Here is a 21992-nt window from a genome sequence, read left to right on the forward strand (position 1 = left end):
GGAAGGCGCTCTGCAAGTGGCACTTCATCTAAGTACTGTACGTGCCTGATTATAAGATTGCTGATATTGCATTGATAAAATTATATGGAGCGTTAATTGATACAGTGACTTGTGGGGGTTTTCCACTGAAGTAGCACTGCTAACGTGTGTTTCAGTACCTTGTCTATTATTGTATGTGATTGTAAGATATTTGATCCTGCAACAGGCCCCACTGAGGCCTATCAGAGCCTACGCACCAGGACTAATCTCAGCAAGAAGCCGATATTCCCTGAAACCATCTCTCCTCAGAGTCTTAATTGTGGAAATTCCTCCCTGCCTACCTGTGTGTGGAACCCAATCTCCATAGCCAGGCCAGAGCAGCTTTAATGATCCTACCTTGGGTAAAATAGAGGCATTATAGTCCTAACGGCAGTTTTGGCTCTCAAACACTGCCTCCATTCATTTCTGAAACAATCTGATTCTCTTTCTACCTCTCTTTGCCCCCTCTCACTATTCCCTTTTTCTTCTTTTTTTTTTTTTTTTGCAACAGTCCGACAACTGGAATCACTTTGCGTGTTGTTTGCCGTTTGCCCCACGTCTTCCTGATGCCTCCTCGCTGCTGTGGAAACCTGTCCATAGAGCAAGTGAGACCCCTGGACAGCACAGCGCACACATTCCTCCCCGGGCAAACGACAGGAGAAGGCTGCAGCCCTCCAACCCTCAAGGACTGACATCACATCACTGCAAGGTCAGATCTCGTTTGATCTCGTTTTTTCCCTATTTTTCCTCCTTTAAAGTGATTCTCAGTGAGTGTATGAATAGGATTAAAAAAAACACACTTAATCACTCACAGACCAACTTGTTTCAATTCTTCCTTCAAGTATTTTTTCGTGGGCATTCTACAGGTGTGCCCAACATGCTGTACTTATTGTGTGAATTGGGTTATTCAGTTGTATGTAGGGCGCATTGTGTACTTGATTATGTATATTTCCGCTATGAGTAATTGAAGGAACCAACATGGAACTGATTGATGGAGCTTTTGGCATGTTTACCCAGGTATCTGTAGCCCTATATTCAATTAGTTTATCAGTGAGTGATTTGCCAATTAAGAACAACACTTTTCATTAGAATTTCAAGAAGGATTTGCTGATGAATTTGATGTCGACAATTATGAATTATTGTATGGTTTTAGCAGAAGCCAAGAATTTGACTTTTACCATTCTTATCAAACTTTCTTACAAGTATGTCTAAATTTAGTTCTGCATACATACTGAACATCAATCTCAATACTAACAACCTAAACTGGGATTAATGTAAACAAATTAATAACTGATGTTACGGTATATTTATGCAAGGTGTGACAACTCATGAACCGTATTCTGGCATTCACTGTTTTACACTTTTGTTCAGTGATTCTGTGCAGTATCATTGGCATGATTGGGAAGGTATCATGGACAAAAGTAGTTTGTATTTGAATTTGAATTTATTGAAAGTATAGCCCCTTGAGATGTAGCATCTCATTTTCGAGGGGGTCCTATAGACACAAATACAAAATTATAAAACACATACAAACAGAAACAAAACAGCATTACATAACATACACTACAAATACACAGATACAGACAGCTCGCTCACCCTCGTGTGTATTCTACCTTTGTCTCAAGGATCTGAAACTTCCACAGCTGAAAACATCAGACACCTGGGGTCAAAAGTTAACAGACACACAGTTAGCAGCCACATTCTGACAAGAGGACTTTGTAAAAGCATTCTATAATAAAACCAAGCCTCGAGACATCCTTGCGTTTTGTGTTATAAAAGGCTTTTGTTCAGTTCACAAGTATAGATGCCTGGAAAAAAATCTCAAATGACAGATGAAATTACTATCGTCAGACCTCCTTTGATGTCTTGGGCTGACATCAAAGTAAAAAAGTACTTATTCACCACTTTACAAGCAAGTAATCACTGTTGGGTGAAAACCTCATAACTCCAACTCCATTTTCAAGTTTTAACTTCAACTGAAGGGCTATATATTAGAGAAAATTCTACAGCCCTTGGGTTGATGAAACCTTTACAAAAGGAATTAAATAAACTAAAAATGTATCGTCATCAAGTATGAAGGTAAATATGTTGCAAAATGCGAGAGCTTGTAGACTTGATGTGAGAACTTGTAAAATACGATGTGAGAACTTGAAGAACAAAAATGAATGTGAAGTCACAGAAAAAATATTCACAAATGTGTAGATTGATATTTACATGAATACAATGACAGCTGCAAACTTCACATTTGTGAAGTTGCAGTGACCAATTCGAGAGGTTGTAATCACGGAGTTGTGGTTGTACTGGAAAATGGACTCAAGTAAAATAAATAAATATGAGTAAATGTTGGATTACAAGTTTGCAGCTGTCATTGTATTCATGTAAATATCAATCTATACATTTGTGAATATTTTTTCTGTGACTTCACATTCATTTTTGTTCTTCAAGTTCTCACATCGTATTTTACAAGTTCTCACATCAAGTCTACAAGCTCTCGCATTTTGCATATTTACCTTCATATCAAGCTAAAAACAAGGCTGTGTTTCATAGTTCCTCAAAAGTTGATATTTTGGAGATACAAGGTCTGTTTTCAGTTGCTATTATGAGGTATAGTCTAACGGGAAAAAATGTGTGAAAAGGAAAACAAGACAAAAAAAGCTACCTGTTGACTAATACTGTAATTCAGAGGGTGTGGCTGATGGTTGTTTTTTAAAGTCAGCTAAACCAATCTGAATACCTGTGAGTCACAATGTGGCTATTCCACCTGCAACGATTACTGACGAGAGACAAAAACTGACATGATGACACATGCCCCGGGGTGGGAGTGGGGGGGTGGTGGCAGTCACGTCAGACGTCTGCATGAAAGTGTGTGTGTGTGTGTGTGTGTGTCAAGCCCCTCCCGAGTAAAGTATATAAAAGACCTGCTCCAACCTTGCCTAAACATTTACACTTGGGGATCTCTCAAGCAAGACCTAACTGACTTTCAGAGACACAACTTTTGGATTTCCTTTGGACGACTGTGCAAGAAACTTTTGAGGAGACATGGTGTCTGCTGGGTTTCAGATGTTGGGCACTGCCCTGTGCATTATCGGTTGGATCGGGACCATCGTTGTCTGCGCCCTTCCCCAGTGGAAGGTGACGGCCTTCATCGGCCAGAACATCGTCACTGCCCAAACCACTTGGGAGGGCATCTGGATGTCCTGCGTGGTCCAGAGTACGGGCCAGATGCAGTGTAAGGTTTACGACTCCATGCTCGCTCTGGCCGGGGACCTCCAAGCCGCCCGCGCCCTCATCATCATCGCCATCATGGTTGGCATTGTTGCCATCCTCTTGGCCATGGCAGGGGGCAAGTGCACCAACTGCGTGCAGGATGAGAGCTCCAAAGCCAAGATCGGCGTGGCGTCCGGCGTCTTCTTCATCATCTGCGGCGTTATGTGCCTCATCCCTGTGTGCTGGGTAGCCAACACCGTCATAAAGGACTTCTACAACCCCTTGACGATGGGTTCTCAGAAGAGGGAGCTGGGTGCCGCCCTCTTCATCGGCTGGGGGGCTTCGGCCCTCCTCATCCTGGGCGGTGGACTCCTCTGTGCCAACTGCCCTCCCAAGGATAACTACTCCGCCAAGTACTCCGCTGCCCGCTCCACCGGACCAAAAGACTACGTCTGAGGAGGAGAGAGCCAATCGGAAAGGAGCAAGAGACTGAGACAGACTTGTGCAGACTATTGACTCAAATGCTGTATGATCCACGGATTTGATTCATACTGTCACATAAAATGTGATTTGTATTGCACAGTGGTTTTGATTTCACATTTTGGTTTGATGCTTATATGTTGACCTTCAGCACTTCAGGAGATTGTGCAACACTACTGAGATAAAGAGATGTGCACCACACCCAAACAACGGTGTGAATGGACCGAGTGAGATAATGCTCTATCAGTGGGATTAAAAATACATGGCAGAAATGCTGGAACAACACTTAAAATGTTGCATTGTAATACATTGTAATTCTTTCTTTGTTTTTTTTTCGCTGTGAAACATTTCATTTATGCTTTTTTTTTGTTTACATATTTCATTGTTAAGTGTGTGCATGGCAGTGATCAAAAATCTGTAAATAAAGTGTTCTTTTTTTCAAACTTGAATTGTTCTGTTTCATATGTTCTTTTAGATTTCATAACATGTTACAGTTTACTCTGAAGTAAAAAAAAAAAAAGAAGCCTTCACAAAGAAGATGTGAGGCGGGGCTTTGTCCTTGAATCCCACATCTTTGAGCTAATAATAATAATAAGACTTTATTAAGAATAATAAATAATGCATAATATTGATTTAAATTTGTACTTCTTATTGACTTGTCCCATAACATTCATCCCAACAATAGAAAATAGAAAAGAAAACCTCATTATGTATAGTAACTTACCCTTACATTTCACTTATCACCAAATAAAAAATCTCTGATGATTCCATTCATCTTTACTGAGTCAAAAATGTTTCAAATGTACAGTCAAAACATAAAGGACTGCACTTAATTTAGTCTTCCTACAAGTAACTACTTTAACAACATAATCATAAAAAAAAGGTTTCTGTGCACATTAAAACACTAGGATTTTTTGAAGACCAAGGACAACACTGAAAGTCAGTCATGAATTTTGAGATGCATGTAGGTTTTTTAAAATGTAATTACATTTGTCCAATAAACTCCTAAAAAGCCTTAGAAGTTGTATCTTAATGGAAACATAAGCCCTATTTTGCTTCTGTAGAGTATGAGCTTTTAATGCTATGATGTTTTTCAGAATTAATCGTTCTGAAAAGTCCTTGCTGTTGGAGTCATTACCTGTCCAACACTGCCCCTTGCAGTACACTAATAACACTATATAATACATCCTGTAGTTTCTCTCCCATACTTCTATGTGTAAATAGTCAGAATTGGGTAACTATACCTTTAACTTACCTTACCTTGTATTTTAATCAGAAATACAAGTTTCATGAACATACAGCAAAAAGATCCATTTTCAAATGAATGCACCAGTACTTCTGCCACTGGCTTGTATCTACCCTTGTTTGGACCTACAACTTGAATCCATGATAAATATATCCAGTTGTCCTCTTGACCAAGTGAGATATTCCCTACAAGCATTTAAAACTGAGTTAGTTTTTAAATGTTTTGATGGAAGGTTTGAAACGGTCTGCATCTACAAAAAGCCTAATTTCTTCATTTTACTTCTTCATTTTGTACGGACATGTAGCCAAACTTTTTACTCTGAAATGTAAATGTATCGGAGAATAAAAGACAGGCTTGATGAACAAGGAACTAGCTTTTTGTGTCTCTGACCTTGTAGCTTTGGTTTTCTGGTAGGTCAGCACAACTGAAGGTGACTGGGTCTCTGTTTGTGTGTAAACTAATTCTGGCAAATAGGAGCTGAGGACTGTGGTATCACATACCCTCATGTCTGAGTCCCCTCCTCTCACAGCACAGTCTATAAATACTGGCCCACTTCATTCCACCCATCTTTCTTCTTTCTGGGACTTGTGGATTTTAACTGGAGTGTGTAAGGAACAGGGCAGACAAGATGGTTTCTCAGGGGCTTCAGATCATGGGCATCTCGATGGCTTTGATTGGCTGGTTCATGGTCATCTTGGTGTGCGCCTTACCCATGTGGAAAGTCTCGGCCTTCGTCGGGGCCAACATCGTCACGGCGCAGACCATCTGGGAAGGCATGTGGATGAACTGCGTGGTCCAGAGCACAGGACAGATGCAGTGCAAGGTGTACGACTCCATGCTGGCTCTGCCCCAGGACCTGCAGGCCGCCCGCGCCATGATCATCATCTCCATCTTGACGGGAATCCTCGGTGTGGTCTTGTCGATCGCTGGCGGGAAATGCACTAACTGCATCGAGGAGGAGCGATCCAAGGCTAAGGCGTGCATCGTGGCCGGAGTCTTCTTCATCATCTCGGGGCTCCTCTGTCTCGTTCCGGTCTCCTGGTCCGCCAACACCATCGTCACTAACTTCTACAACCCGATGCTGATCTCAGCCCAGAGGCGGGAGTTAGGAGCGGCCCTGTACCTCGGCTGGGGAGCCGCTGCACTGCTGCTGATGGGAGGGGGGCTGCTGTGTTGGAACTGCCCCCCAAAAGACGACCACCCCCACTATGTACCCAAATTTACGCCTGTGAGGTCAAGCTCCGCGTCCAGGGAATACGTCTAAGATGTTTTGCACTTCCCACATGGACTCTTGAAAAAGCAAAGAGAACTTTAATATTGAAGTGATAAGTTTGCTTTGGCAATTCAACATATATTTACTTTTTGACAATATAATCATGGCTTGAAATTTGCACTTGCCACAAGCTGAATGATGGCAGATTTTGATTGTGGTTAGTAGCCTTTGTCTCTCAATTCTACTGGACATTTTAACAGGAATACAACTTATCTTACATGTCTATTTTATTCTAAATCAGTTTTGGCTTCTATGAAATGAAACCGGCTCTTGAAATTCTGGATCCACTTGCCACTGTGGCCACTTGGTTTCATGTCATGAATATAATGTTGTCTATTTAGTGAGTTCAGAAGGATTTCAGTAAGATGTAACTATCTTTTAAAATGAACATGATTCATACAGATTTTCATGACGATATCTCACTAAATGAAGGAAATAACAAAATATGTATAACTTCCATTTATTTAACTGTTATTGGGCGAAGAGAAGAAGAAGTGTGAGCAAATGCTGACCACTGCCTACTATAACCTCCTGAGACACAGCAGAAAAAAAGGTTTTGCAATTCTGATTATTTTTACATCTAATGAGTGTTTGGGGTGTAAATAACTAAGAAATAAGAAAAACTAAGAAAAACCAATCTAAATTTACTTACTTTCAGTTTTTATGGCACGTCCTTTGTAGTGGACATCAGGTCTCTACTGAATGGAAAAGTTATGTTGGATCAAAGAAATTATGCATTTTCATTAATTTAAAACCTTAAATACAAGAAAATATGTTTAGCTGTTTTTAGCTGGGGGGTTTTTTCATTTGAAGTTAGTTTTGAATAAAAATTTTTGTCTTTCTTACTCCCAGAATTCATTGTTGTTTTGATAATAAACTATAAAAAGATATTTGCACTTCATGTATCTCACAAAGGCTTTGTCTCATAACATGAACTTAAAAATGCATTTTTTGCAAAACATATTTTTAGATAATCTGTTGCATTCCAAATTCCACCTTTGTATTTGACTCACTTTATCTGAATCCTTTATATTTCTGCGTGTTTCCACTGTTGTAATGTTCTGTTACTGTAAATAAACCATAATCTTATTGAATGATCACTGTTAATTTGCTTCTGAAAGACACTGCGTAGAAGTAGTGACAGATGCCAACTTTACCATGAGAGGCTGCCTGTCACCTTGGCAGTTCTCAGTTGAAAGTCAAAGCATATGATGAGGGCAAATGGTTGCATTTTCATCACAGTATGCTATGCCTATGGTGTTATAAGTAGATTATGAATGGGGAAGAAGTGATAAAATTAATTGGCTATCACAGAGGAAGGTATTCGGAAATGTATTGGATATGCTTTGGCTCGTTCGGTCACTTCAGTAGCCATTTATGAGTTTCAATGTTCTCTGATGAGCAGGTTAAGTAAGTCGTGATTGTTGTGCTGATAGGAAACAGGAGGCAGGATGAATCACCTGTGAACTACTCAGCTGTTTACCTTGAGGTTGTTTTCGGCTCATTTGCAGATCAAAACAGCCATTACGCCACAAATTTATGCACCATGGTCCAAGTGTGCGTCAGTGTGCAAGATAACCTTTATAACCGGGACATCCTCAAGATAGGGACATCCACACCCATCCACGCTACCATGCCGTAAGTCCAGTTCCAGATCCTGGTGATCGCTCTTGCCGTGGTAGGATGGCTTGGCATTATCATCATTAGCGCGCTGCCCGTGTGGATGACTTGAGGATGAGGTGCATAGCTCAGATTACCGAGCAAAGACAATGTAAGTTCTGTGATTCCACACTGGCCCTCCCGCAGAACCTGCGCACCACCCCGGCCGTGGCCATCTCCTCTGCGGTCTTCTCCTTCGTCAGCATCCTTTGCACCAACCATCCAGGAGGAACCGGCCAAGTCCAAGCCATCGTGTCGGAGATGTTCCTGATCGTAGACGGGCTCCTGTGTCTCATCCCGGTGCCGGGACTCCCCGGACAAATTCTCAGAAGCCAGACCCACTTCTGCTAGGCCGGCCGTGTAGCTCTGTCAGGCAATCAGCGATCATGGGCAAAAAGTGATGGCAAGAACAGCTGTGCCCCATTCTAATAACATTAGCCATTAATCAGTCACAAGAATGTATTAAGGTTAATTGAGTCTCATTCTTCATCTTTAAGTTAAGGTTTATGGTCTGCATTACTGTCTCCACAGAGGAGAAACATGCCTATATATAGACATTTGATTTAATATAAGACATTTGATACCAAACAGTATCACAAAGTGCTTTACAGAAAACAAAGAAAAAAGGACAGCAATGCAAAGTACAATGTAAAGGTCCTGTTGAAGGCTGAAGTTTAAATGTTTGAGGCATTTGCTTCAAGATCTCAAGAGCTTCAATATGAATTGTAAAATTAATTTCAGCCCCAAAATGTCACTTAGGTCCTTCGGACTCTGAACCCCAGAGTTATAACGTGTGACACTTGTAAATGAGAGAGATCAACCCTGTTACATGTCTGATTTTTGCCTGAAAGGGACTTTATCAGCCAGATTTATTTTATTTTTGAAGTTTTCCAAATATAATAAATTTACACTTACCTGACTTGAAACTAAACTTGAACTTGAAACTTGGCTTTATTGTTTAACCACAGTTGAAAAATATTTTGTAGCTTTTGAACCTTTGAAACACACAACGCTTTCAATTTCTATTCACCTGACTGAACAAGACATTAAATGTTCGGAAAAGTATGTAAATAAAAGACTCTGATAAACAGGGTAGTTATGCATATGAAAATCAATTAAATTTGATTCTTTCTTGTGTCTTTTTAAGTGCCAGTGTCTGTGTATTGAGTATCAGTTAGTAGAAAGGATTAACTTAGCGCACTTCTGCATTTCAATGTGCGTTGAATCTCCCCCAATTAAATTCAGGGCTGCATGTTTTCCTGTGGTTTGTCCTGGATAGCAGTTAACTTTCAGTTTTACACAGCAATCCATTTCTTAAAGCATCTTGTTGGAATCTGGTCACACTGGAAAGCACCATCAAGTAATGGTGCTTTCCAGTGTGAGGGATGTGGGTGTTGACTTCAGTATTCAACATATCTTAGAGTAAGATATGATAAACCCATTCCTTACACTGACTCTGAGCTGGACGAATTCAAACAAAACTCGACAACTGACAACTTTGAGTTTTCTTTTTCAACCAGCAAAGCTTTAAAATGGTGTCTTGTGGAAAAGTAGTGTCCATCCTGGGTTTTGTCCTCGCTATCATCAGCTTTCTTGGAACAATTTTCATTTGCTTGCTCCCGATGTGGAAAGTGACCTTCGGTGTAGCAAAGGAACTGATTATTTTTGAGGGCCTGTGGGCAAGATGTGTGATCGAACGAAGTGGAAAGATGGAGTGTAAACAGTTTGCTTCTCTAACGGAAATATCTCCAGATCTACACGCAGCCCGAGCCTTGGTCGTCATTTCCATCTGTGCGGCATTTATCGGCATCGTCTTGGGCTTTTTCAGGTGCAAGTGTGTCAACTTTGCCAAGTACAAGACAATCAAAGCGACAGTGTCAGCTGCATTTTTTGTGGCTGGTTTCCTGTGCTTCATTGCTGTCTCCATCATTGCCGATTGGCGGGTTGCACTCTACCTCGGCTGGGCCCCATCTTGTGTCCTGATCTTGGCAGGAGCACTGGTGATTTGTGCTGCCTGTTCATGCTGTTCGTCTTCCACCAGAAGCCAAGAAATTCCCATGCACATTCACCATCAGGGACAAGAGAAACTGGCGGAGCCCATGTTGCAGTAAATCATGACTACCAGGACCAATTCCCACAACGTGTCCTATTTGTGATGTTGCTTATCATTCTGTCATAAAGTGCCACATTTTACTGTATGAAACACTGTATTTGCTGTAAAACATCTATCTTTTTATAAACCATTTATTTTTGAAGATGTGGTTGTGGTGTCCAACAGATATGTTCCACCTTATTTCTTATTATAGTGGTATTGACAATTCTAATCATGATAAAGATCTTCCTTCCTGATAAGCCAAAGTGTCAAATCTAACTCTTGTTTGTGGCATCATGATTTTGAGCTTCTGTGTTACGTTTTCTGTCTATTAAAAGTCAATGTCTCTAATACAGCTGCCCTTGTTTGATTTGACTGAATTATAGATAGTATAGCTTATAGCAATGGTGCAATAATAATCAGACTGTCTAAGTACATTTAGCCCAGATAGAAATACATTCATTTTAGGATTAGTGTTAGCAGCAGAAAAAAGAAAATATTTTGCAGAAAGAATAAAGACAAGGTCACAATTAACTTTTATCCTTTCCTCCAAAATTGTCACAATGTGATAGCAAACAAAATAGTGTAATGCACTAAAACAATCTAATGAGAGTCACTCTGACATGACATGTATTGTTGAAACTAAAAGTTGTTAAGTAGTTGTGTGTGTGTGTGCAATGCAGTTTTTGTCTTAACACGGGGGTTGCACACACCACCATCATTTTAAATTCAAATTGCTACAGCAAACAATCCATTTGTGAATACAACAATTTTGTGGTGTCTTGGTCAGGCGGTCATCATTCACAGTCAGTGCTGGATGGTTTCAGGATCTTTGAAGCCGCCAGGTGGTGGAGAGATAACTCCACAACCAGATCATTAGGAGGACAAAAGCATTGCATTGTTTAAACATGAGTGCCACTCCTCAACTTCTGTGTCTGAGTATCTACAGTGTGACAGAGAGAGGAATCTTGTTTGGCCAGAAGAACTCACCTGATGACAACACACCCCTCCTCCTGCACATTCTTTGACAAACACCAGTCGAGAAAGCTGTGTCATTTTGGTAGCACAGAGCTCCGGAGAACCAGAGCTGTAAGCTGAAAGACTTCTCTCTCCTGCCGCAGACGTAGCCTCTTCACCATGGGGAGGATTGGCAAGGAAGTGGCAGGTCAGGTCATAAGCTTCATAGGCATGGTAGGGGTGGCGGTGAGTTGCGGGGTCCCCCTGTGGAGAGTAACCTCCTTCATCGGAGCCAACATCGTGACGGGCCAGATCGTGTGGGACGGCCTGTGGATGAACTGTGTGATGCAGAGCACCGGACAGATGCAGTGCAAGCTGAACGAGTCTGTGATGAGGCTGAGCAGGGACCTGCAGGCCGCCCGGGCCCTGGTCATCATCTCCATCGTCTTCGGCATGATTGGCTTCTTGATCACCTTCATTGGAGCCAAGTGCACCAGCTGCCTGGAGAAAGATGGGTCCAAGGCCAAGGTGGTGATCGTGGGCGGCTGTCTCATCATTTTCGCTGCTGTCCTGATCCTCATCCCCGTCTGCTGGTCGGCAGCCATCACCATCACGGACTTCCAGAATCCCTTGACCATCGAGACGCAGAGGAGGGAAATCGGAGCCTCCATCTACATTGGCTGGGCCTCCGCCGGGCTTCTTCTGGTTGGCGGGATCATCCTAACCACGTCCTGCCCGCCGCAGAGACCCATGTATGGATACCCAGGCTATGGCCCAGCGCCTGCCTACCCATACGCAGGCCCAGCAACCTACGGCCCTGTGTACGCCCCCCCGCCCAGCAGACCCTACTCAGGAACAGGGTCGTACGTACCCAGCAAACCGTACGCAGCACCAACCACGTACTCTGCCAGACAGTACCTTTAGGCAAACTGAGTGAGACTCTCCATGGATTAAGACTCAGATTTCTGCCCTGATCTCTTCAGGAAGTTGTTTTGCACGGCTTTGCCTCTGCAAAGTAAAAATTGCACCAAAACATACACTTAATTTCTCTCGGTTGGTATGTATTCCACTGCCTTGTTGGGACGTAAAAATCCACTCACGGCAATCAATGTGACCTTTAATTATTGTGAATCTTTGATAATATTGCGCTCTTCTGGATCGCTTTGTGCTCAGAAGTAAGAATCTGCTCTTTAAAATAATGAAAAGACCTTGTAAACTCTTGTCTTGAGAGGAATATTGTCAACATGGTAATGTGTAGTTGTACCGTTTTTCATGAGGATATCAGTGTTGATATTTTTCTTTCCTCATTATACAAAACATAACATTTTGTACATAGTGATGATTTGTGTTGTATATGTTGTCTGTAAATAGCTCCTTTTCTGTTGCAATAATTCAAAAGTATTTCAATAAAATATTTTTATTACCTGCAGTATATGTGTTTGTGGAGTCAATTACCGTATCATATTGGTCACTTTTTCATACAATACAATGAAAAATGACATGAAGGGAACTGAGCTGTGACCTCTCAGATGAAATTAAATGTATGTAGGGATTCTGTCTTTGTGTGTGTGTGTGTGTGTGTGTGAGAGAGAGAGAGAGAGAGAGAGAGAGAGAAAGAGAAAGAGAAAGAAAAGAAAAAGGCCCATTTAAATTTCTCCTTTTGTAAATTCAGTAAGTCAGTAATTGCATTCTATACACAGTAAAATTAGAACAGAAAGCTATCTAAATCAATAATAGTTTCATATCGATCACTGTGTCATTTCACTGTCAACTGAGCAGAAATATTATGACTCCACTAAAGTCTCTCAAATGCAAGAGGAGACGTGACATCCCTTGTGAAAATGAAAAAATATATAGAAAAAAATGGTGTTTGTAATACTCTAATTAACTGTGATATTGATCAAAGTGAACGCTTCTGTTCTGATTAAAACATTGATGGATTAGTAGAAAGCTTCAGCAAAGATAAAGTGGCGATTAAACAAAAGGAAATGAATAAAAGCATGAAACTAGGAGCAATTAAAGGAAGCAACTTTCTGGTAACTTCTGACATCCGGTGATGACTCATGCTCCTTTTGTTTTTACCCTGAAACCAGCGGTCAGACCTGCTCCCCGGGTAACCTGCCCAATCAAAGGGTGAGCATTGTTTGAATGAAGCACTTAGTGCCTCTTTACAGGCTCCACTTTTACGCAGCGCTGTTTGAGACTGATGCTCATCTCATCGAAACTACTCCCCATCCGCATACTGATAATGTGAAGAATCTGGTTGGGCAGGAAAATTACCCTGTGCAGTGGTTTCAGGTCAGAGGGAAGGACGTTGGCTCCACCCTTCACGCACAACATCCTTATAACAGAAGACAATGTGACCCAGTCATTATCCAGCTTTACCACTGAGCTGAACTGACCTGCTACTGAAACCCTCAACTTCCTTTCTGCTTCAGTACTACAGAAGTGACTAAAACAAGACTCCGCCATGGTGTCAATGGGACGACAGATGCTGGGCTTTGCCTTGGCCATCATCGGCTTCCTGGGGACCATCATCGTGTGCGCTCTGCCCATGTGGAAAGTCACAGCCTTCATCGGAGCCAACATTGTGACGGCGCAGACCATCTGGGAAGGCTTGTGGATGAACTGTGTGACGCAGAGCACGGGCCAGATGCAGTGCAAGATCTACGACTCCCTGCTGGCTCTGCCCCAGGACCTGCAGGCCGCCAGAGCGCTGGTGGTTATCGCCATCATCGCCGCCGCCTTCGGGGTCATCGTGGGCATCGCCGGGGGCAAGTGCACTACCTTTGTGGAGAACGAGAGCTCCAAAGCCAAGGTGGCCATCGCTGCCGGAATCATCTTCATCTGCGCCGGCGTCCTCATCCTCATCCCCGTCTGCTGGTCAGCCAACACCATCATCAGGGACTTCTACAACCCCATCATCACCAACGCCCAGAGGAGGGAGCTGGGGGCTGCGCTGTACATCGGCTGGGGCACCGCGGGTCTTCTCATCCTTGGCGGCGCCCTCCTCTGCAGCTCCTGCCCGTCCAAAGATGAAAACTACCCAGTCAAGTACTCCCAGGCCCGGTCCGCAGCCACCAGCAGAGCCTACGTCTGAGAGCCTAATTCTCCTGAGAAAGACTGTAAATTATTTGACTATTTCATAGGTAACCCTCCTCCATTGTGATTTTCAGAGAGAGCCATAAGTTGATGGGATCATGTCTCACGTTTTTTGAAGGTGAACCGCAATGGGAGAGGAGCCTTTTAAAACAACAAATTCTGAGTAATTCAGAATACAATGGCTGAGGCGAGAGAGTGTTTTCTTAAGTAACGAGAAACACACAGTACAAAGGTGTAGTGTGTACCTGCACTAAGAAAATTGTACGACATGAGGCAATGACTGGACTGAATGAAAGCCATTCTATATTAAGCTTGTATCAAACCTAATCTTTTCTGTATATGAAGTAAATCTAAGATGTGTTAGAAGGATATTCATACTCAGGAAGAACTATGATGGAAGGAAATATGTGTACAGTATGATTGATATATTGTGAATTGATTGTATAGTGTATTTTACAAGCATCTGTGTTCAACTGCAATATCAAAAGACTGTTTTTGTTATCAGTATGATTGATTTTTAATAAAACATTTACTTAATTGATATTTTATTGTCTAACGACCTATTTTGTTTTACAATTATTAAATGTTGATGTTGAAGCTTATATGGTATTGGATAGTTGTTTTGTATTTACATTTATATTTCAGGTATTTAGTTGACACTCTTATCCAGAGCAAGATACAACAAAATAGAGTTTAACTCTAGAATGATCAAGTATGACAAAGAAGTTCTAGGTAAGGAAATAAAAGCTGAGGAGAAAAGGTCAAAGGGATTTTTTAAAATATATTTCACATATTGCGATCTCTAATTAAGGACAGTGAATCTAAGGAATGTTTTTTTGAAATATTCCACAACATCCAATGAAAGCATGTCGTAAATTCTGATCATGCCAGACTGAAACCAAATCTGCTCTGAACATCTTGTAAGAAGGGTTAAGGTATGCACTCATGACCCAGTTACCCATGATGGGTGTCAGAGTGGGTGTCAGAGTGTGAGGCACATGTTGCTGACTGATTCACATTCACATTAGAAAACACCACTCACTGAAAATAAACTGGTTTGATTCAAAGATGTCCCAGAGGAGAAACTGAGTTGTAGACGGTGCAACTGCAACACAGTGTATTCAAAAGCGCTCAAGCAGTTTGCTAAACCAGTTGAACCTGTTTTACAGTGTTGAATGCCAGTCACTACTTTCTCATGGCATGCAGTGTCTCAGTTTCAGCACTTATTAGGAGTAGAAGCAATGTTAACTTATGTACAGCAACAGCATTTAAAGAGTTTGATTTAAAAATGAGCCATTTGAAAAAAGTGAAAAAGTGACACAATACATGATAGAGCCATATTAAGGTTCTTTTTGATAATTGGTCACTTAAGTTGCTTTTTGATAAAATACTAACACCTTTAAAAGACTCGATCCTCCACATTTTACAGATACTGAATTACAAACTTCATGTAATGATTGCTTCTCCTAAATGGATATATAGCATTTTGGAAATGAACTCTTGATTTCTATTATTACATGTTACAAACAAATCACATTGTCCACTTGTGAGGACAAACAAATTGTCAATTTTCAGCAGTGACGGACTGGCCATCTGCCAAGGTGGGCAAATGCCAGAAGGGCCGCCAGACTATGGGCCTCTTGGGCCACTCAGAATGGATTATTACATTGGTCTAAAAAAGAAAAGAAAAAAAGAAAAACGAAATTATTTTCTCTTTGATGATTTTCATTGAAAATAACTTATTTCAGCGGCCCAAAACATTTTATATTGGCCCTCATATATTTGTACTTTTTAATAAATACACACGCATTTTCTCGCGATCAACTCGTTGCTACACAACGCAACGTTAGCTAGTGGAAATGAAAAGGGATGATGGGAGGTATTATACGACAGACAGAACACGGTAGAAAAATTACGCCAGGCTACAAGAAAATGAATCGGGGCACCAAACGACCAAAGGGTGGGGCAGAGAAAAAGAGAGAAAAAACAAAGAAAGCTCTGCTCACTGAGGGTGAAAAATGTGCTAAAATAACAGATTTATTTTCGCAACAGTCCGCCGCTGAGAGCCCGGATATAGTTGCAGTAGCAGAGAGAGAGAGAGAAACATACAACTGAAGTTGAATAAGCCACCTAAAGAATTCAGATATTACTTTGCTGTGTTGGAGTTTGATTTCAGAATTTTACAGCTGGCAGTGCTCTTTTCATGTTTTGGTAGAGCTATTGTATTATTATTTACTGAGGCTTAATAAGTCTGGCCTATGTATTTGTGCCGAATGTGCCTTACCGTAATTTACTAGTTGCGCGTATCATGGCGTAGCGCTCTGCCGCTCACAGTATTGTGTGCATTGTTGTCGGCATTCATCAGCGATTGTAGTGTGTGTGTTCTGTGTTACGAATTAATGCATTCTAGTCAGTCTGTATGGTTTTATCTCAAGCTTTTTATGTTAACAATTGGGGTTGGTGTTGAGTTTGGAAATAGGGCCGTTGTGTCGCAAATGCCAGGCCGTTTTTTGATCCCAGTCCGTTACTGTTTGTCAGCAAAGCAACAGGCAGTTTCATCCGTGCAAACACCCGATTTTGTTGTTTCACTTCCCTTGGTATCGTGTGTCACAGTTGCCCTGTCAGCAGATAGAGAATGTCCCTAAAGGTCCTGACACACCAAACCGACGCCACTTGGTTGTGGCTTGTGACTTCGTCGTTTGCTTTTGCTTTCGTTACTTCCGCTTCTCTTCTCGTGCCAATCAGAGTGATCTCTCTCACCGACGGGCTCCGCTGCCGATTCAACATGCTCAATCGGCCGAAAAGCCGCCAACAGGGTCCGACTAGTGCCGACGGTGCGGGACACACCGCAAAAACTAGGGACACCGACGCTTACCGACGGCCCGACATTGGCCGACGGCCGACCGTCGGTTTGGTGTGTCAGGGCCCAACCTGCTATGGCATGATTAGTTGTTTTGACTGCTTCAGAAAATTTGGTGCCAAGTGTCTTTCAATATGTGTGATAGCAGAGATGGGAACAAATGCATCAAAACCTATTTTGCTACAAATGAAAAAAAAAATGCTGAAAAAATATGGGGGGCAATTAATGAATTTAATTCGAATACATTTACATACGTTTTTCCACTTTCAAAATATACACAAATTAAAATTAAAAACCTATCGGAAGACCAGCAAGCTGAGAAAACTGTCAATTCTTACTATCCAAGCAAAGTGATTCTATTTGTACAGATACTAAACTATTTAAAAAACCTCAGTTTCCAGGTTTTGATTCTCCTAAAACCTGCCAAATCCCTAACGGGCATGAAGCAAAGCGGAAAGTCATAGGAAAACATAAAAATAGTTTTCCGGCAGGAGGTGCTCATGTTGATTTTCACTGAATAATCAATGAAGTCACAGCACTGAACTGATTTCTATGCAGATCTATTTGGGGGAGTAGGCTATGGAAATGCCATTTATTTCCTGTTTTAAAGTCTTTTCCCTGCTACAGAATATTTTAGAGAGCACGGTTTTAAAGGTATCCGGTTAAAAAACAATTGATGTTTCATTTAGACTCAATGGAAATACCACTCATCTCTGTGTGTATGGCCAGAAACAAATCACTGTTTGCCTTGAGACTGTGTAGTGAACAGCAGGATGGATTAATCTCTCTCCCGCTCTTTACACACTTGTGTCCTCATCATTCTTTAAACCCGTATGTCAACGCTTTGCTCTGTCTGTTGGTATGCCAAACAATCCCTGCTCTGCACAGTGCATTCAAGCTGCTTACATTAGCAAGCTGGTGTATTTTCAGTCACATATATCCTCTCTCCTTGTTGGGAGTGCGAACAAAACCCTGTGTAACACAATCCCCATCTCCATCCAACAGAATAAATGAAACCCCCACCTTTATTGTTCCCTCACACAAAGAATCCTGCACGGCTGGTATTCTTTGGCAAGGCCTCTACAGTGTCCTTAATAGCTTGCATAGCACACCTCCCTTTCTTCGTCTGCTTCAGATGCTCATAAACACCTGATCAGCTCTCAATATTCTCTCAGAGAGAGTCGGAGAGAGAAGGCGATGGGTTCCATGGGGATGCAGATGCTGGGCAGCGCTCTGGCCCTGTTCGGCTGGATCGGGGTAATCATCGTCTGCGGCGCGCCCATGTGGCGGGTCACCGCCTTCATTGGCAACAACATAGTGACATCCCAGACCATCTGGGAGGGCATCTGGATGAGCTGCGTGGTCCAGAGCACGGGCCAGATGCAGTGCAAGGTGTACGACTCCATGCTGGCTCTGAGCTCCGACCTTCAGGCGGCCCGGGCCTTGGTGGTGGTTTCTATTGTCACCGGCATCGCCGGACTCCTCATGGCCTTTGCTGGCGGCAAGTGCACCAACTTCATTCCAGAGGAGGCAGCCAAGGCGAAGGCCACGGTGGCGGCCGGGGTGGTGCTGATCATCAGCGGGATCCTCTGCCTCATCCCCGTGTCCTGGACGGCCAGCATCATCATCAGGGACTTCTACAACCCTCTGCTGACCGACGCCCAGAGAAGAGAGCTTGGGGCAGCTCTTTATGTCGGCTGGGGCGCCGGGATACTGCTGGTCATGGGAGGGGGGCTGCTGTGTGCCAACTGCCCCCCCAAGGAGGACAAAGCCCCGTCTGTGAACTACCTGCTGAATAAGTCTTCAGGAGGACGCAGCAAGCAGGACTCAGTCCGGTCTTCTACTCCGACAAAGACTTATATTTGAGACAAGGGACAAATGGCAGATTTTTGTCTTCAACAAGTAATAGAAGCTTGAAGTATGTAAGTAAGGACTAGCTGTGAAACATGAAGGAAAAGCTCCTGATAGAAAGGATGTATGCACAGACAGCGCACTGTGAAGGAAATATGCACTTCATCGTTGAATTTTTACCTGGCATTCACACTTTGAATGAGTGTATGAAGACACTAATAATTGAGATTTCTGTAAATATCAATGTTGTTCTTTGCAATGAACATGTATATGGATGTAGTTTAAATAATGGTGACTAGGTATTTTTATATTTGGGAAAATTGGTAATTCCAATTTGAAGATGTAAATTTAAATTCTGTGATTGCACCTTTTTTTGCTTTGATATTTGTGATTTTATCACAATAAATGTCTTTGTAGTGCGAGTTTTTCTAACACTCATCTGGTTTGTATTCATTCAAAAAAATGCACCCATGGATATTTAAACCAAACACTGTGAGAACCTGTTTGTCAGGTACTTAACACAGAGATCACTATCCAGCCTACAAACATGGTGTCATCCAACACTGTTGAAGTTTGTTGCATATATACTTGGTTTTGTAGGAAAAGAATATAGAAATCTGGAATAAAGGAATAAAAAGGGAGCTAACAAAAGTGAAATGTCAGAAAAGTGAAATAACAAAAGGCTTGTCCTCAATAAAATTATGTTATATAAAAGGATATAAAAGGATGGAATAAAAGGATGTTAATTCATTTTTCACCTCAGAGCCTCAAATGAAAGATGGAAGTTGAGGTCTTAAATTCATGCCAGGACTGTTTCGGTTTGACTGGAGAAGTGGTTTGTGTTGTTAGTGTCGGTCGACTGTCTCACCGACTTGACGGAGGCCCGCGTTGTGTTTTATCATGTTATCAAGCTGGGGATCAGGAACAAGAGCGGGTCACGTTACTCCATTCTCACAGGAAATGTCTTAAGAGCTTAAAATTGTTTGCAATGCCTGAGGGTTACTCTCATTGCCACAGGTGTTACTGTTATCTCAGTGATTTACATTTACACTTTGGCAATTAGCTGATGCTCTCACTGTAAAACGTGTACAACAATGGAGTAAAGACAGAGGTTGATTACACTACGTTCAACAAATCAAATCTATACTGATTCTTGATATTTAAAGGCTTCTTGTCCAACTTGATGAGGCTGCTGAATTTTCAACAGTGTCTAATAACTTGTGTCACAAACTGGCTCAGGGAATGTGACTTAAAACAAACATAATTTATTAAAACTAAGGTTAACACAAATTAACAATGGCGTGTGTAGATCAGCATGGTCAGCAATGCAAGCAGTGCATGGATGTGTGGTTGATGTGCTGTGGCGGTGTTGAAGGCGCAAACCAAAAGGGAAGCGATGCCAAGTGGATGTCAGCTGTAGAAAGGGAGCGACAAAGTGAACACATGGGCCAGTTTATATAGTCCAAGGGCCCAGGTGAGCTTCAGCTGACGACCCTCCACTGTCAATCAATTGTCTGCTGAGGTTGGCCAGGACAGCCTCCAAGACAGTGGGAGGGGCATCACACCCCCCCTCTTAAGAACAAGGTTCCACCTTGACATCTGAAAACCAAGACAAAGTCAATATACCAAAAAGAAAATCTAAGACAATACAATAGGCTTGTAAGACAAGAAAAAAATAACATTCCCCGATTTAACTTGTGGTCTTTACCAAGTGTCCCCATTACCCTGGAATGGATATCACAAACTACCATACAATAACCAATACCGCCAACCACTGCCATCCATCTTACCAGATCCAATCCCAGCAACCTTGGATCCAGGGGAGCAATTTAAGGATGGGAAGCGGCTAGCAAAACAGAGGCAAGTGAATTGACAAGTAAATAGTCACATGACAAAACTGGTGCTTAGTTGCATGGCTTTTTCTGCATGATAAATATCCAGAAGAATACAATGTAAAACAGTACCCACCTCAAAATGCAGATCTGGTTTTTGCAGGAACATAGGAAAGCAAGGAAGTGAGGAAGTGAGAAGTGAGGAGTATGGTCAGCAGGAAAGTACGTTCAACCGCTGACCCCAAGTACACATCAAAATGTTGATCTCAAAACGAGCACCAAAGCTCATCAGTGGTGTCTAACACATGGTCTGGACAAAGCAAACTCATGATGCTCTGTCTTCACAAACTTCCAGCTACCAAATACTTACCTTAAATTCCAAACAAATGGGTCTGCAAACGAAACAACTTGGGGACAAATGCCGCTCCCTTCAGACATCCACCAAAAACATACACCACAAAAGTAACCAAAGTAACCTGCCTAAACAACAGAACAAAAATCTCTTGCGTGATGCTCCCAAAAATCTTACCCACAATGCTAAATACCAAAGTTTACTTTAATCACACTGCTAAAAAGCACCTAAACTCAATTTAGCATACAAACCACAAGGGTCACAAGCCACAGTAGTCACCAATATACCAATCAACAATTCCACATCTGTCACACTAAGGCTAGGTTGAACCTTTACCAAAACCAGTTTGTATCCCGGACGAGCCCCGATTTGTCACAAACTGGCTCAGGGAATGTGACAAGGAGGGAGTCCACGCAAGAGGTTTTACTTAAAACAAACATAATTTATTAAAACTAAGGTTAACACAAATTAACAACGGAGTGTGTAGATCAGCATGGTCTTTGAGAATTGAGAATTATAGATATGCAAAGGTTTTATTTACTTTATGGCTCCTGCCCCAGAAGCGTAGTACAGTAGGAAGGATATGTAGTTTTGTTTGGCTACCTGTCACAGAAATATTGTTTAGGGGAAGGGTGTCATCTTTATAAAGAGCCCTCCCTGGTCTTGATGTTACTTTGAAGTTTGGGTTGGATCAGGTCTGCCTGGCCTGGGAGTGCAGGTCAGACATTAGCTGATCTAACATTTTACTATTTGTTTGCATTTCCGTCACCCAGCATCACTGTATTTTGTAATTTGCACTTGTCATATCTGAAAAGACCATTTTGTAATTTGTAAATGGCACTTTTGAGGACAGTGTGTTGAATTGGTGAAATACCGAAATACTTACTTTCATTTCACAAATCTATTTCCCTGTATAAAGCTACTTGAAGAACTCATTAGGCTACCATAATATGAGATACATGAGATTGAGATTAATGATATTATCTAATAATATTTAGAATTATTTAAAAGAACATGAGCCAATTAATCTGCAAGAGTAGATGGTACAGGATGCCCAGTTCAA

The 21992-nt window shown here is 41.9% G+C and overlaps 5 protein-coding genes across 5 annotated transcripts; all 5 read left to right on the forward strand.

The window, feature by feature from the left end:
- Positions 1 to 2959: 2959 nt before the first annotated feature.
- Positions 2960 to 4154, forward strand: cldna (claudin a). The gene has a single exon (XM_071912546.2). It carries the CDS (start codon positions 3058 to 3060, stop codon positions 3679 to 3681), a length of 624 nt encoding a protein of 207 aa, XP_071768647.2. The 5' UTR covers positions 2960 to 3057; the 3' UTR covers positions 3682 to 4154.
- Positions 4155 to 5536: 1382 nt separating this feature from the next.
- Positions 5537 to 7321, forward strand: LOC139916887 (claudin-4-like). Its single transcript, XM_071905905.2, has one exon. It carries the CDS (start codon positions 5580 to 5582, stop codon positions 6213 to 6215), a length of 636 nt encoding a protein of 211 aa, XP_071762006.1. The 5' UTR covers positions 5537 to 5579; the 3' UTR covers positions 6216 to 7321.
- Positions 7322 to 10975: 3654 nt separating this feature from the next.
- On the forward strand, positions 10976 to 12361 carry cldnf (claudin f). The gene has a single exon (XM_071905879.2). It carries the CDS (start codon positions 11113 to 11115, stop codon positions 11854 to 11856), a length of 744 nt encoding a protein of 247 aa, XP_071761980.1. The 5' UTR covers positions 10976 to 11112; the 3' UTR covers positions 11857 to 12361.
- A 927-nt stretch (positions 12362 to 13288) lies between these two features.
- Positions 13289 to 14577, forward strand: cldne (claudin e). Its single transcript, XM_078284131.1, has one exon. The coding sequence runs from the start codon at positions 13403 to 13405 to the stop codon at positions 14030 to 14032; it is 630 nt and encodes a 209-aa protein (XP_078140257.1). The 5' UTR covers positions 13289 to 13402; the 3' UTR covers positions 14033 to 14577.
- Positions 14578 to 18034: 3457 nt separating this feature from the next.
- LOC139916866 (claudin-4-like) lies at positions 18035 to 19167 on the forward strand. The gene has a single exon (XM_071905881.2). It carries the CDS (start codon positions 18092 to 18094, stop codon positions 18758 to 18760), a length of 669 nt encoding a protein of 222 aa, XP_071761982.2. The 5' UTR covers positions 18035 to 18091; the 3' UTR covers positions 18761 to 19167.
- Positions 19168 to 21992: the final 2825 nt, after the last annotated feature.

This window comes from Centroberyx gerrardi, chromosome 6 (assembly GCF_048128805.1).
Source record: "Centroberyx gerrardi isolate f3 chromosome 6, fCenGer3.hap1.cur.20231027, whole genome shotgun sequence".
Taxonomy (NCBI): Eukaryota; Metazoa; Chordata; class Actinopteri; order Beryciformes; family Berycidae; genus Centroberyx; species Centroberyx gerrardi.